The sequence below is a fragment of the Folsomia candida genome, unplaced genomic scaffold, assembly GCF_002217175.1.
Source record: "Folsomia candida strain VU population unplaced genomic scaffold, ASM221717v1 Fcan01_Sc005, whole genome shotgun sequence".
Lineage (NCBI taxonomy): Eukaryota > Metazoa > Arthropoda > Collembola > Entomobryomorpha > Isotomidae > Folsomia > Folsomia candida.
The window spans coordinates 8,395,312-8,411,581 of NW_019091197.1; the positions used below are offsets into that span (position 1 = coordinate 8,395,312).

Genomic DNA, 16,270 nt, shown 5'->3' on the forward strand with positions numbered 1-16,270 from the left:
AAATAAATATGAAGTGACGATATTGAGATATGTGGATCACTAAGGATTTATCAGGCCAATTTAAGAATGTTCATGATTAAAAGTTAATGATTGCGTGTCAACTCTTACAACGCATTGAAATGTGCTCGTTTGTAAATACTTAGTAACTATGTAAGCCCACTTAAGCATCTAATATTGGCCGTGTTTTTCGAAAACCTAACCTAATCCAGGAATTACTAACTTGCCTCTAGTGTTCCGCATGACTCCGATTTTTCCGGATTCGGATTCATTCGAATCAGAATTCGCACGAATCCGAGTCCCACAACCATGGGATTCGGATTCGAATTTTGGAATCCTCCAAATCCTGGAGTCGGATTCTGATTCGTGGTGATTCATCGGATTCGAATCCTAGTCGAATCCCATATTATTAAATTCGGGTTGACGAGAATTTCCTTTCCTCGAATGGATGAGTCAAAAAATTGATATGGATAACCCAATAGGATCTCAAATTGAAAATTGTGCAAGTTTCAATTCCTGCTCTTCCATTTTAGCCTATAAGCAACGTAGTGTATACCAAATTTTAGCATCCTACGACTACGGTTTGGCATCTGACCCAGTCCAAATTTAGCATTGACTTTCCCAACCTTAAGTCGGGTGGGTTGGGTTATGTTTAATCCGACTAACAATGCGATTGTGTGAAGTGTGACTCTCTGATTTGGCTTAAATTTTGAAATTGAGTTGTCCAAGTTACTGCAGCCAACGTTACTTTGGGCAGTTTGTGCGATAGTTGGGATTTGTGAAAGTATTTAAGGTCAAAGTTGAAAAATATGTAATTTTAACCACATGGAGAAAGAAAACTCCACTTCCGAACCTCTCAAATGGAAAAATTCCCCATTTTTCAACTTTCACCTCGAATATTTTGACTAATTCGAACCGTCATAAACTGCCTGAAGAGAAGTTGGTTGAATTGACTTGGGCCACTTAATTTGATAAATTAAGCCAAATCGGTGACCATCTCATTGTGCGTTGGATGCCCATCTCACCTCTGCGGGCAAACACTGGACCGATGATTTTTCCCACCTTCGAATACCCACACAATAAGAATTTGAACTCAAAACGTCCAACCGTTTGCGCTGGGCACATGAATACAAGCCCTGATTCGGTCTATAAATTATCTGAAATAATATCACTTAAATTCTCTCACAAAGTCCGTGAGAAAGTCGCCACCAGTTGTAACGCAGGGTGATTTGAAAATGCTGATTGAAAACTTGCAACTGTCATAAGCATGAAGGATTCGAATCCCATGACGGTCGGATTCGGATTCACACGAATCCGGATTCGCTCGAATCCGAATCCCGCAAACTCTGGATTCGGATTCGAAAGTATTGAATCCCAGAAATAAGGATTCGGAGTCAGATTCGAGAGTCGAATCCGACTCGGAATCCGGATTCGGATTCATGCGGAGCACTGCTTGCCTCTATTTGCGATCTTCCATTAAACTAGAAAATATAGCAAACCATGTTCGTTTAATAAAGTGAGTTTCGTTTCCCCCTCTACATATTTACATTTCAGTGTCTATTGTTTCCACTAAACATTGCCGAAACGAGTAAGAGGCTGCCAACTTTATCAATATTTTACGGAACCTAGGAGAACATATTAAAAAATTGGATACAAAAATGATGCGCATGCAGGTACGTATCAGTCTTTGCTTCATGGTGACGAACGACCCACATGCATAAGACGACTACTCATTCCCATGTTTTTTTTCTCATTCCAGAAAAATGGACCTTACAAAACTGTTCAAGCTCTTTAAATCCTGCATTATCTACTTTGAGAAGGCACGAATATTAAAGCTTCCGTACAAATGGGATAGAAAATCTGACAATGCTCGAGGCCGGAGGTCCAGAACCGAACTCATTTCGATAAGAGGGCGCTGGATGCTGCTTCTCGTGTACAACATCATAATGGTGTTCCGTGTCAAGACTGTGATGGCAAGTCGGATAGAATTTAGAACCAAAATCCAAACGGCCCTGTTCCTGGTTGTCTATACTGGATCAATTATTGTTAAAATGGATTTTACTGATTACAAGGCTATCCCATTGTTTGTGGAGTCAGCAAAAACAATGGGACAAGTACTGGCAAAGTGTAAGTTATATGCGATTTTTGTTATTAGTATAGCGCATTAATATTGGATGACTGCTGAGTGTTGTGCACAACACTACACACAACACAACACCGGTGCGTTAACGCAAAGTAACATTTATATACTTCCAAACCTCTATATATACTTGCGATTGTAAATTCATATGGGGTTTTACAAAATGAAAGAACATTACATTTGATCAGTCAAAGCAGGGATTTATAAATCACACTCACCTTTAATGTATAATGCAACTACTCCTTACGTATTTAATATTGGATGTGTACATACATAACACCGATAATTACGCGGACCAAGTTCCAAGACAGTAACCGCATGCGGCATACGGTTACTGTCTTGGTACTCCTCTTTATTGAAGACAACTCAAGAACACTAGCATCCGGTATGCCAGTGTTCTTGACTTGTCTGTAATAGGTTCACATGTAACCTGCGCGGGGTCGGCTGTTCTATTCCGTTCTGGGGAGAAGTTCTACTCATAAAATACATACAAATGCACAAACTATACTATAGTTATATATTCATTCTCCATTTCCCAATATATTCCCCAATGAAGAAGATTGTCATATTTTCTATTCTTTCACAGATCGAGCCTTTCGGAAACGCAAGATCGACATGCTGACGAACTTTATGCTTTGGCCATTGATTCCTGCCACCTATGTCGCCTTCAGTTTGGCCATACCGATCATAATCACTCTGAATCCGTGCATCCCACCATTTCTGGGTTCAGGATTTGATAAAAACGCGGACAATCCATCCTTTGTACTGGCCACTCCTTCTCATGGTTGAATTCTATTTCGCACTTGAAGTCATGTCGGGTGCCTGCTTCTACGTATTTGGACTCTTGACTGCAGGAATTGCCACTGTCTTAAACAATGTGACGATGCTGAAAAGGTAAATTGTTACAATGATAACACATTCTGCAGTATATTTGATGATACCGTGATTGGATTTCTATTGATCTCGAGCTTCCGTCTAATTTCATCATGCAAAATCTCATAAACTGTACAATTGGGATCAAGATATGTTAATATTTATAACATATAAACATAAACTAAAACTACAACTTATAAATTATGAGTTGTAGCTTTAGTTTATGTTTCGATAATGAAAAAATCAAGAAGTGTTGAGGACCAGATTGGTTATCATGCATTCGGTTTTGGGTATTCAGTTTGTGCTGAAAGTTTTTCACGTACAAGGATTCTTTAAACTTCCTTAGGTATTTTCTTTTTTTTCGGGAAAATCAATGGAACGAAGGATGTATGTGTTTGCATAGATGGTGGTCATTCCCAAAAATGGCTATGAGTAGAGGGAAAAAAGATAGACGATTGGCCAAATGTTAAGAAACTTGGCTGTCTGTGAAAATTTCTAAATTCTGTTTGTATTTATTTTGATCGTTTGCTGGCCAGAACTTAACACAGCTAGAGACTAAGAGTTTATACTGCCTGGTATGGGACAAAACTCAAAACTGTGCTCCCACCGGCTACCTTTTTTGCCTCAACCATAAAGAGGGAGGTATTGACGACATTATGTCCAATTTAATTCCTCCAGTAATACTTATGAAAAAATTATTACACAATTACGAACCTGTTTACTTCATCAACAAATTTGGATATTGAATTTTCTTCCAAAATGTTTACAATTTTATTTTGTAAATGTTGGCATCAAAAATCGCTTCAATATTCGTTCCACTATTTAACATCATCGGGGAATATATGTTCACAAAGGTGACACACATTAATATGCGAACAACTTGAAAATGCTGACTAGTGAACTTACATATACCTAAATTTTTAACAGCCATCGAACTGTCTCGCTCGTTAAACACTCATGAACCCAACTGAAGTTTGTTTATAAAGAATTTCACAACTGGACGCTTGAGTTTACTCGACGTAGAAATACTACCTTACATATGCATATGCATATATTTACATAAGTAGTGATCATTATCAAAATTGGAAGCTAACCGTGGATGTAAAATTCTGACCGCGTATTAAAAATTAAATTTGGATTAAAAATTAAATTAATTAAACACTGTTTGGAGTGTTTCCCCTTACATGGCGCCAATTCTGAGTTTTTAGGTGCCAAATTTAAGTGCCAAGAATAAAATTATCACATATATTTATGATATCCATTCATTTATTTTTAAATGTGGAATTATTCAATCATTTTTAATTCATTTGGTAGTAATTGAATTAATGTGACCAGGTATTGTCGACAGTGCATATGTATTTAAAAGCGTGGGTATGAATTATAACACGACTGATTTTCTTTTGTAGAAAATCAGTCATCAAGATACAGTCGCTATAATAAAGCAGAAATTAGGAATCCCCAACAACCTTAATAAAAAACTAACCGTGTCCTTAGTAAAGATTATTTACTCAGGTCAAACAAATTAATTATTGGACTTTAATTTTCTGCCAAAACTGGGAGTACTTTGTTAAATAATATGATAATTTCAGATTTCTCTAAAATATTGTTCACTGTCAAAAATAATTTATGCTTGGTAATTGCAGGTTGCTTCATGGATATTTAAATGGGAACCATTTGGCTAATCGGGTCAATGACGTGGTTCAAATCTACCGTATGCTTACCATCTTGGAGGTAATGCTGAATGAGTGTGTCCAAAGGCGAATCATGCTCCTCCTCACTTTGGCGGGACCATTGGTGCAAACTTTCTCGATCTATGCCCTCATTGCCTTCCGATTGGAACTTGGAGTACTGGACCTTCTTCTGTTCAGTTTGTTGACGGCGGATGCTTTCACCCTAAATCTGCTCATGTTCCAGGCAGCCGCCATGGTGAACGTGAGGTCGAAGGAGATCGTAGACATGTGGAAGTATTGGAAACCACGTAGCGGACAAAAGAAGGAACGCAGTGTAACGAGATGCTTTAAATCGTTGAGACCTCTGAGGATCAAATTTGGAAACAGTTACGCCGAGGGGACGACCTTCCTGAAAGTGCAGGATCATTGTTTGACCCAAACTGTGTCACTGCTCGTCATCACGAAAGCGTAACGGAGTCCGCATTTGGTAATAACGTGAAAAGTGTGGTACAACTTTTACGACCGCGTACTTCGTATTCCGGAGTACGCGTACCCCGACCTTAATGAACATGATGAATAAATGTTAAAAAAATAATGTTAAAATTTGAAAGCCAGCATGAGTCATTACAGAAAGAGTGAAACTCATGCAGAGTGTAGTCGGATATCCGACTTTCGCGGATTTAACCGAGTCCAATCCAATCCGACCGTGTCGGATTGGATTGGATTGGAAAAATATTTGAGAAAGTCGGATTGGATTGGATTTTTTTAGTACACTATGATGTCGGATTGGATTGGGTCGGATTTTTTAGGACCGGATAAAGTCGGATCGTATCGGATTGGATTTAAAAAAGTAAAAATCCTAGTCCGACTCGACTGCTCTCAGTTTCACATCACCCATTAGTTCTTGCCCTCTCCCTCGTATTGCAAACTAGTATTTAAAGCCCGACTAGCGGGTTCCCAAAGCAAAATTTCTCTCGCGGTCATGCATAGATGTGGACTTGATGTTTTTCGAACAGCCTACCTAACTCTTTTAAGTGCACCTGTACATCGGTTTTTTTAGTTTTAGAAGACACATGCTATCCCCTTAGGGAATTCCCCTATATAAAATCTTTCGAATGACAGCATATTTGAGATGTAATTAAACCTGAAGATATCCGTCACATGTCGATTAGTACCAAATTTCAGATAGCATTGACATACATAAATATATAAGACGCCACTGTCATGGTTAAATTCATTAAAATAAAAATTCCATTAATCCTTAAGCACAAATTAATCAGGATTAATTTATCCTTAATCCCAGGGTTTCGTTTTTCCCGTCCAAAACTATTTTTGCCACGGCAGGTGGGAAGAAGTGGGAAAAACCGGGGAAAAATGGTATGTAACAGTCCAAAATGGGAAAATATGGGGGCTCATGTATTTAGTTATGGTGAAGGGTAAATTTTTTCATCCTCAACATTTTCGGAATTTGACTTCATATTCGTCATCTCCATGAAATTCAGAAAACTATGGTATATAATGCGGCCACTTTTGAATGGTTTTGAACTTTTTCTCCATTTCCCACTGATTTTAGTGGGTGGTAAAAAGAGCCTTTTTCTCACTTTTTCCCGATACCCTGGTCAATTTAGCTTTTACCACTCGAAACCCTGCTTAATCGCGAATTCAAAGACATTGTGAATTAATCCTTAATCCTGACGAAATTCAATTACTTAACTAATCACGGATTAATCTAATCCCGGAAAAATAATAATCCTTTATCTCAGAAAAACATACAATAATCGCGTATCTCTGAATGAGTTGCAATGATAATGCGCTAAAAGGAGCAATTATGAAAATGTGGAACTATGAGCCCGTCTCATGGGTGGTTTAAAACTTAAATAATTTCATAAGATATTATCGAAATTTCCGTATTTCTTGTTACAGTACAGCTCATGTTATAAGGTGAAGACGGGGTTGCGTTCCATTCTTCCTCTGCTGGTCAACCTTTGGGAACAATCTTTGAAGCAATTAATGCCCTCTAGAGGTATAAAATATAACCTAATAATACCTCAAAAATCGATAGGTGGCGCTAGTAGGTAATTTTAATAACAATTGGGCAATATGAGACAACCTTGTATTCAAGCCCATCTAGTTTTAATGGCAAAACACCATCCCCAGTCTGAGTCAACTCCAGGAGGTGTACCAAGGTGACAGGTTAAGTTACGACTGTAGTGGGTGTGCCTAGATCAGAGGTCAAACTCTAGAGGGTGTGCTCAGATCGTAAGGGCAACACTCCTCCATCGTTGGGGGTGTGTGGAGTTGATCTTGTGTTGGTCAACGTTTTTATAACGTTTGAAAATTTGCAGCAAGGAAAACCCTCTAGGGGATAAAACTATAATCCAGTACCTCAAAATGTCGATAGGTGGCGCTAGCGGGAAATCTTAACTACTATTGGGGCACTGTGAGAGACATATAAAATCGACCGCTAAATTCAAAACCGTACCACTTTGCACAATTCTTGGTATGGATAACTTGAAAGGAAACTATGAGGTGATGAAACATGTTGTGTAAATACAGGTCATAAGTCCAATGACAATTCTATGGTGTGCCGACGTGCACTGTGACCATGAGGCTATGGTCACAGGTCACATGAGCACTCCAAGGGATGTGCAAAGGCCAGTGGTCACGCTACAACTCTACGGGTGGGAGGGTTAAGTCTGGTCCAGCGGGAGGTTTATTACGTTGGTCTGATGCTAGCTAACGTTTTGAGAACGTTTGAAGAACGTTTTAGTGATGTTTAAAGAACGTTTTGACAACGTCTAGAGAACATCTTAAGAACGTTTGGAGAACGTTTTAAGAACATTTAGAGAACGTTTTAGCAACGTTTAGAGAACGTTTTAAGAACGTTTAGGGAACATCTTAAGAACGTTTGGAGAACGTTTTAAGAACGTTTAGACAACGTTGTGAGAACGTTTTGACACATACAGCGGAGAACGCCCTCTAGCGGCAACAACAAATGCAACTTGGTACCCTAAAGTGCCGCTAGGTGGCGTTCGCATGTAAGTTAAGTAAATATGGGGCATTGTGATGCATATCATCGAGTGAAGCGCTTGGTTCAAAAGGTAACACACACACACACACACACACAACTCTGCACAATTCTTGTTTAGATAACAAAGTCGCATTTTCTCTTGATTTCCCTCCACAATGGAGTCCACAAGGAAACTGTAGACACACTTTGTAACACTTCTTTTTTCCTTTGCAAGCAGTTTCACTCCACACGAAATTGGAAATAAATTTAATTTTAATTCACACTAATCACTCGTCATACCAAATTTGCTTAAAATGTAAGAAAAAAATCATTTTTAAATTGAGCAAAGGCATTAACTTATAATCACAATTGTAGAATGGATCAGAATGAAGAAGGTGGCAGCGAACTTTCTGGGAACTCGGAATTGTAGCTAGTTATAAATTAACTAAAGAGAAAAGGATGGATGGCAAATTCTTTTGCAAAAACTGAAATAACTCTGAGTTCTGTTTGTCTATGTACAATCGACGTCGATTTATTTTAATTATGCGGTCTACGGGGGCGAACTGATACTTTGAGTGTATGAAATAAGCCAAAATTTATCTTTATTGGTTAATTACTGAGAGTAATTCAAATTTTATCATTCATGATTCGGTTCTATGTAAAATGTATTAATAAATATTCAAATTGATTTAAATATTCATATAATTTAACCTGACTGGTTATGTCATCAGGGTTTTTTATAACATTTTATAACATTGGAAAAATTGATTTCGGATTCGGTTTTTTGGTGTTGGTGTTGCTTTTTGGTCAATTCAATCCGACGAAGTCGGATTGAATTGGATTATTTTAAAATCCGACCACTCGGATCGGATTGTATCGAACAAGTCGGTTTGGCTCGGATTTTTTCGGATCGGTTTTTTTATGATCAAGCCAAGTCGGATTGGATTGGATCGGTTTTTTGAAACCCCCGACCAAGTCGGATTGGATTGGATTTCAAGAAATGTCGATCCGACTACACTCTGAACTCATGCACACTATACGATTAATTTCGTTACATACTATACATATGTTTGATTACGTATATATACGTGATCTGGGAATAATCCGGAGAACATGACAATCTATAAAAATAATTTTACAATTTGTATCCATTTTAGAATTTTTCATGAAAATAAGTCCTTTGCGAATGTCTCACTCCTACTTCAAAATATGTACGGCTTGTCATTAATTTTGCTTCAAATTTAACCGTTAACATGTATTCAAGAATAAATAGACTAGTAAAATTCAATAGGGTACGGCCATATATTACGTCATCATTTTATTGGATGGGCAGTTTAGGTCTTGCTATCTTTCCCGTGGTAAAATTCATTATCCTTTTATGTATACTTAAGTTGGGGGTGTGTTTGCTAAAATCGATAATTTTTGATGACGCAATATTTGCTTGGCCCCTAACTAGTTATTTTAAGCCACCAACAGTTCCACAACGGCAACAGTGACTTGAACGATCGTTTTCCAGTTTTTCTTCACCCAGTCCCAGAAGCCTCGCCTCGATCCAGAAACTTCTTCTCCCAGGATGGCGTCAAGCCGGTAGGCGGCGCCAATCACGACTTCGAGATTTTCTCCTTTTCCCCTCGCGACAATGTCCCAGGCCTCGTTGGCCTCCCGGTTATCGGAAAGTGCGTCCTGAAGTTCAGCGTAGATCCGCTTCGTCTCCTCACCCTCAGTTCTATTCCTGTAGAAAAGTTCGTCTATGTAGGAAGAAATCCTCGCTTCGATCCTCCCCTCTTGGAATACTCGAAGTGTCTCCTTTTCGCCATATTTTGCTATTATGTTTCTCATAGAGTCGCCCAAAGATTGGAACTCAGTCTTATAATTTAAAGGTAGAAAAATAAACCAAAAAGGTAAAAAAAGATTTAGCGGTGAAATGAGATTTGAACTTACATCTTGACCAAGTGTCAGTGCGAAAGAAATGAGCAAGACGAATAGTTTCATTGCGAAGTGGTGATCTCGGTATTCGGAAATTTTGTTGTACTTTGTAATTTGATTATAAATTTATTGAAATTGGGTCGCAGTTAGTGCTGTTTAAGGAAAGGTCTTCTTGGATGTGGGAGCAACCTTTTCAAGTTTCGACGCTTATATGTATGCTTATTGTGCAACCTAATACGTCGTGTAGTCCAGAATTGAGTTAAAAAACATGGGAATTCTAATCCAAGTTAATCCTTAAAATCTGCCCCGACTATTTAACGGCGAGTCATAAGTAACAAATAAATGTGGGTCCCAAAAAGCAATTCTTGGTTAAATGCGGACGGTATTTGTAGCCCTAGCGGATGGTATGGATTAAATTTTGGACGGATTACTGTATACATATGAGGATAAATTGTTAATTGTGAAAAACATATTACGAAATTAATAATTTTGTTTACAATCAATCTGGGTTATCAGGACGTCATATTTATTGCTTTACTGCGTTTCAAGTTAATCCAGTAATCATGTAACCAACTTTCGTAACGAATGGATTCACCGGGTATAAAATATTGCGTCATGCTGACTAACTGAACCCTTTGTGCATTTTATTACCCGCTCTAAAATTCTAGTTTTGAACTGTTTGATCCCGGGTGAATGAGGCCGATCGCGTAATATTTATGAGCTCAATTATCAAATATAGATTAATTTAACAAGCGTTTCTAACAGCTTAAAAAATGTCAAAACTGCCGAAAAATTGGCCTTGCATAAGTTAATTAGGTAATTAGGTACTACTTATTTTATTACCAGATTACGCTTCAAGGCGCAATATATGCGCCCTGAATTTATTTGAAACCCGAGCTTGTGATGCATATTTACGTTTATGATCGTAAGTCGCAAAAGACGGTAATTAGTATATGAACTAATAGCACTGCTCTACGTGGAAGTATTGCTGTAACTGAACTGAAGTAGCGTAATAAATCAGCACATCCAGCGTTTTACTGAGAATTGTTTTTAGCCCAATTATTTATTACGACTCGGAATTAAATTTTCGGCGTACATTTTATTACATCGTCTTAGGATTATGTGCTTACCTCTCTTCTGCGCAACAGTAGGTTGCATAATAAGCTTGGATGCATATAAAAGCTGAAAATTTCTCCAACTTTTCATCACATTAAAGAAAAACTCCGCTTAGGTATGAGTGAGGCTGGATAATTGAGCAGAATTTCCAAATGCCAAATAAAGTGAAAAATGAAAATATTGGCGTTACTCCTTTCCATCACCTTGGCATTCGGACAAGACGTAAGTTTTATCACTTCACCCCAAACCGACCCGGGATTCATGTCTGTTCGCCTGTTTATCTATTTAAACTTGTCGGATCTGGTCAAAATTTTAAATATGCTAATGTAACTTGGATAAAATTTGAAAGCAAATTCGAAATCCCTAGAAAGTTGAAATGCAGAACAGAGTGGTTCGACATGACCTCATTTTAATCCATTTTAATTTTATTTTAGTCATATATATCCTGAACCCAGCCCCGCAAAGCTATACCTGAGGTTTGTAATGTTTGTCTTATCCTTTTTTTAAATATAAATTTGAAGACGGAATACCAATCTTTGGCCGCCTGTACGCGAGACCTGGTCGGAGAGTATGGGGAAAGGGATTCAATTAAAGTCTTCCAGGAGGGGAAGATCGAGGAAAGGATCCCCTCCTACATAGACGAGCTCTACTACACGAACAAAACCGAAGGCGAGGAGACGAAGCAAGCTTATTCCGAGTTACAGAACGAACTTACCATGAATAAGGAGGCTAAAGCGGCCTGGGACATTGTGGCAAGAGGAAAAGGGGAAAACATGGAGGGAGTGATGGACGCCGCTCACCGACTTGATGTTCTACTGGGGGGAGATGAGAGGGAACTAGTTTCCGCTCGGTTCTGGGGCTGGGTGAGAAAGTACTGGAAGAAAATTGTTAAAGCTATTATTATTATTGTGCGAGCAATATTCAAATCATGGTTCAAGTAATTGATTCACTAATTGTACAAATTTGTGTTTGAATAAATTACTAACGGAGAAATTGGAAATGCAGTTAAGATGTATGAATACACAAAATTTTGTAGATTACGAATATCAAGTCATGAGTGAAAGCTCGGGTACTGACAAGGGAAGGTTCCCGACTGCTTATTGTCCAGGGTACCCACTATGAGTTTTAGAATCTACTAGGACCCTAGACGAATGATCCATTCATATTTCCGTGTTAATCGCATATTTGTATATATATTCTGAATCCTCTCGTCAAGACCTTTCGAACGACACCCCACATGACCCGATTAAGACAAATTGGACGGATTTTGCATTTTGACCTAAAAACGGTCACCATGACCTAATTTCGAAAAAAGCGAAAAAGGTCCGTGTTTTGATTGAGCCAAGGTATGTTCATGTGAAAGTTGGAGCATGTAGGTGCAATAGCGGCGGCGCAAAAGTGGGATCTCAATAAAAGCCACCCCCCTCGTACCACGCCCACCGATGTTTTAAACATTCGCGGATAATGATTTTTCGCCATGTTTTAAGGTCCACCACCACATGCTTGAAGGATTTTCAAAAATTCGATTTTCGACATCACCTCCATTAGCATAGCTGGTGGAGTAACCCACAAAGTACCCTTAATCAGTCCAATGAATTGGGTCTATGATTGCCTTTATCCCATTGCTCTGGTCCATTTGGTTTTTACCAATCGAAACCCTGCCTGTCATACTCGATACAGAAATCCGACAAATAAATGCCAACGGATTTTGTATCCAAGGGTCAGTCCACTTCCAACCCTCCTCCATTTGACTGCGTACTTTACGTAAATGTGCATATTTTTCTCTCCTAAACTTTCCTGACTGCCTCAAAATGTCTGCAGAGTCCACCTTCGACGAGAATACGTTAAAACGGCTAACCAACGTCTTAACTGTAGCGATTGCAATCCATGTGATCGTTTCTTTGATAAAAATCGCCTCATTCCTGAAAAAAAAGGTGTCTCCTGGTTCACCCAATTTCTCTTCGCGCCCAACTCTCTCTCGCTCCGGAACTCAAATATCGTTGGGATTGAAGGGCGTAACAGCTGAATTCCTGACAAAGGATTTCAGATTATCAGTAAATTTGATTCTCACCCAAGGACGGCAGGATGTACCGTTTTTTCGTTATCATTGCGGTCTGGAGAGATGTGCCGATTTTTTTTTGTACACCCTCAACCTGTACGAAAACGTCGTCATGGGACGAACACTTAACGCCGAAATTAATCGACGTGAAGGACACGTGGCAGCCCAACCTTTGCACGTATCCTGTCGGCCAATGCAGTGATGGTGTCTCATATTTGACAGCGGAGGGCTAGGTAGGATGTAAATAATATTTTGTTCTTCTCTAAATCAGTCATCGTCTCTTTATTTTTTTCGATAGTTTGTGCATTTTTATTGCCTAACTGAATTTAAAGATAAAGGTTTAAGCAGTGTTTCGTTTCTTGCGAGTGTGCTTCTTTTCTTACACTGCAAAGCAAGAAACTGAAAGAAATATAGGTGGAAGAAAGTGCAAGAAATAAGGCGCCATCTAGCGACCCGCCATATGAAATATAGCGGCGGGGAGGATTTTCTTGCAACTTGCATTTCTTGAGGTTCAAAATAACTGCAAGAAACCAGTTTCTTGCAGTTATTTCATGCAGGTGGTTACTTGCACCGGAAACACTGGGTTTAAGCTTTTCGCGTCGCCAATATTTAGATTTAATGTGTTTGAAACTTTCCATGATATTAGTCGCAAAATTATCTACTATTTTGCAAATCTAACCAGTTTTATATTAAACCGATGCAGATATATCGTAAGGACTACCAAACCGTTGGGCTTTGTCCCAACCTTGCCAGTCAAGTCGGTAATACACAATATTACCAGCTGGACATTATGGAAAAGGCGCATTTCAACAATGAGGTCGTCCTGGAATGGGTGCGCGAATGTCCGATACAGTTTGGCGACCAAGGACTTAGAGAAAAACCCTGAGTCTCCGTGGCGTTGAAAATGAGTGGGTATTAAGCTACGCAACGACCAAGGTCAGCCCAGCTGACTCAGTTGGGCCGAAGATTTTGGAGATGCTGACAAAGCACCGAAAAATCATGACGGCCTCAGGGTGATGTTTCGATTGGACCTGAAGCAAGCATTGGTGGCGTAGTAGGTAAAGTCTCGGAACCACGTGGTTACAAAATGCTAATTCACTCTTAGCAAAACGGGGAGTCCACATGACTTAACCAAATTGTGCTAATGTTTTACACATTGTGTTAAATTTTCCTCACAATGTGTTAAATCCTCACTATATAGTTTTAAGTTTACACATGGTGGGGAAGATTTATCACAATGCACAGTGGGCCAGGTATCATAAATTTTGGCCAAAAATACAAATCAGCCTGAATGTCTCAGGTAGCCCCATCAATGGGGTACCATTAGAAAGATCTCGGCCGGAGGATTCAGAATATATACACTTTGTGGGGTTTGGGACCACCCCTGAGTATTTAGAGACCGAAGAATATTATGGAGTTTACGTCGATCTACTGCTGTGTTAATTCTCAATCTCCTCCTGTGTTAACCTGTACATACCTAGAAAACTAAAACTCAAAAATATTGATCGGTCTCTAAATACTCAGGGGGTGGTCCTAGATCCCACAAAGTATATATATACTGAATCCTCCCGCCAACGGTACCCCATTTATGGGGCTATGTGAGATTTGGCCTTATAACTTTTGCCGTTAGAGCGTAAATATTTGTAAATGGCGAAAAATTAAAATTCGTAACGAATCTGTAAATACAACTCATTCAGATCATTTTTCATCAATAAAGAAGAAAATCCATCCAATATTGTTCAAATACCAGCTATTTGAAAAAAGGTGAAACATGAGTTACGTTGGCACCTTACTCAGTCACCGTCCCCTTAAATGCTATCGCTCTGTTATGGGTGAGGCTGGGGGAAAATTAAACACAATAAAATCAGTTGAATACTTATTGCGAAGGAGACAGTATTACTTAGATATTTTACGGACGGGCGTTAAAACTGTTTAAAACTGTTTGCATATGATATATACAATCTGGCGCACCCTACGACTCCGTAATGTTTGAAATTTCAAAAAGTGGGACGATGTTGGGTGTGTTTCGCAAACAACAAGACTAAAAGAAAACAATGATCGCAAAAAATCAGCCGGAGAAGCCGGTGGCGAGCGGTGGCGCTTATCGAAACTTGTGCCCACTTACTCCAATGCTTTCTCTGAACTTTGGAACCCTGTTACTTTGAAGCTGGAGTTTATCAATTGATGACATTTTGCAACAATGTTAATGGCTTCATACTCCGTTTATCTGGTATAGAATTTACCCTGTGGCTCACACTCAGTTAATGGCCACCAAATCACATGTCCTGGCCCACATTGCAATGTGGGGTAAAATATTAGCATAATTTGGTTAAGTCATGTGGGCTCACCGTTTTGCTAAGAGTGTATAGATGACGGGGAAAGAACTAAATATGTGTACATGACAGCAACTTCACTTTACTCACTGCAACAAATATTGTTTTTTTTAATTATCATGTGGTAGATGTGTGCGTGTTAATCTCACCCTTTAGTAATAAATTGTTACTGCTTTTGAAGTAAATATGTGTATTTGTTGAATATTTAGGAATTGAAATTGTGGGGTAAAACATTTTGGTAGTAGCGAGCTAAAAGGTGTATCAGTAACCGAGTTCCACCCTGACATCGAATTTCTTAACGGTTGGAAATAATTGGACCATTTTTTCCCCGAATTCTTCCTTTACCCATAAATCCATTCCCAACGTGAGGGATTCAACGCCTCTGTGCCGCCGCCACAAGTTTAGATGGGCTGACAGCGAAGACTTATCTTCTCCGTTGCAGAGTGAGAGGGTATTTAATTGTGGAAAGTGGTTCTCATCAAAAAAGTCTTTAATCCAGTACGCATTTCTGGCATGGATGGAGAGCGTGGTCAGTTTGGACATGACGAAGCCAGTCTGAATCTGCGATGCAAACCATAAAAATAGTTGTTATTATCTAGTGACCTGATCAATAACAAGGTTCGAGGTTTGGGCAACTTTCGGAAATTGATGATGAAAGCTTGTGAAACTTAGCAGAACTAGTTTGAAACATAGAAATATATTAACGGTCTGTCTGGGCCGAGTATTCTGGGATTCGAACCTGTGAGCCCAATTTTCATGGGGTTGCTCTTAGTGCTCCGACCGTTTCGTTTCGTTTCGGATTTCGAAGGAAACGGAAACGAAACGGAAACGAGAATTTGGAAACGGAAACGAAACGGAAAAATTATTTTGGAAACGGAAACGATCCGAAACGAAACGGAAACAAACCGGAAACTAAACTAGAAACGGTTGAAACTACAAATATTTTGTTCACCAAAATTGATTTAAGATCAACGCGATTTATTCATGGATTTCATCGAAACATGTTTTTTAGTTGTTTTGCCTGAAAATACTTCCTGCATTAAAAAAACCATGCAAGTAGCTTTCAATTTTTGAAATTTTTTAAGTGCTCCTTAATTCAATAATACATATTATTCAGTTGTTGAAAATGTAATGTACATGAAATTG

The 16,270-nt window shown here is 38.9% G+C and overlaps 2 protein-coding genes across 2 annotated transcripts; one reads left to right on the forward strand and one right to left on the reverse strand.

The window, feature by feature from the left end:
* Positions 1-8,885: 8,885 nt before the first annotated feature.
* LOC110849786 lies at positions 8,886-9,817 on the reverse strand. The gene is made up of 2 exons (XM_022097234.2): positions 9,632-9,817; positions 8,886-9,556 (listed from the first exon to the last, which is right to left on the reverse strand). Exons 1-2 carry the CDS (start codon positions 9,680-9,682, stop codon positions 9,152-9,154), a joined length of 456 nt encoding a protein of 151 aa, XP_021952926.1. The 5' UTR covers positions 9,683-9,817; the 3' UTR covers positions 8,886-9,151.
* Positions 9,818-10,826: 1,009 nt separating this feature from the next.
* LOC110850033 lies at positions 10,827-11,735 on the forward strand. Its single transcript, XM_022097517.1, has 2 exons — positions 10,827-10,954; positions 11,254-11,735. Exons 1-2 carry the CDS (start codon positions 10,904-10,906, stop codon positions 11,671-11,673), a joined length of 471 nt encoding a protein of 156 aa, XP_021953209.1. The 5' UTR covers positions 10,827-10,903; the 3' UTR covers positions 11,674-11,735.
* The last annotated feature ends 4,535 nt before the right edge of the window (positions 11,736-16,270 follow it).

Excerpts from the sequence above, each read along its gene's own strand:
- LOC110849786 (XM_022097234.2), bottom strand. The coding sequence starts at position 9,682 with ATGAAACTATTCGTCTTGCTCATTTCTTTCGCACTGACACTTGGTCAA. Across the intron at positions 9,557-9,631 it reads CACTGACACTTGGTCAAGAT|ACTGAGTTCCAATCTTTGGG; the intron begins GTAAGTTCAAAT and ends TTAAATTATAAG.
- LOC110850033 (XM_022097517.1), top strand. The coding sequence starts at position 10,904 with ATGAAAATATTGGCGTTACTCCTTTCCATCACCTTGGCATTCGGACAA. Across the intron at positions 10,955-11,253 it reads CCTTGGCATTCGGACAAGAC|ACGGAATACCAATCTTTGGC; the intron begins GTAAGTTTTATC and ends ATAAATTTGAAG.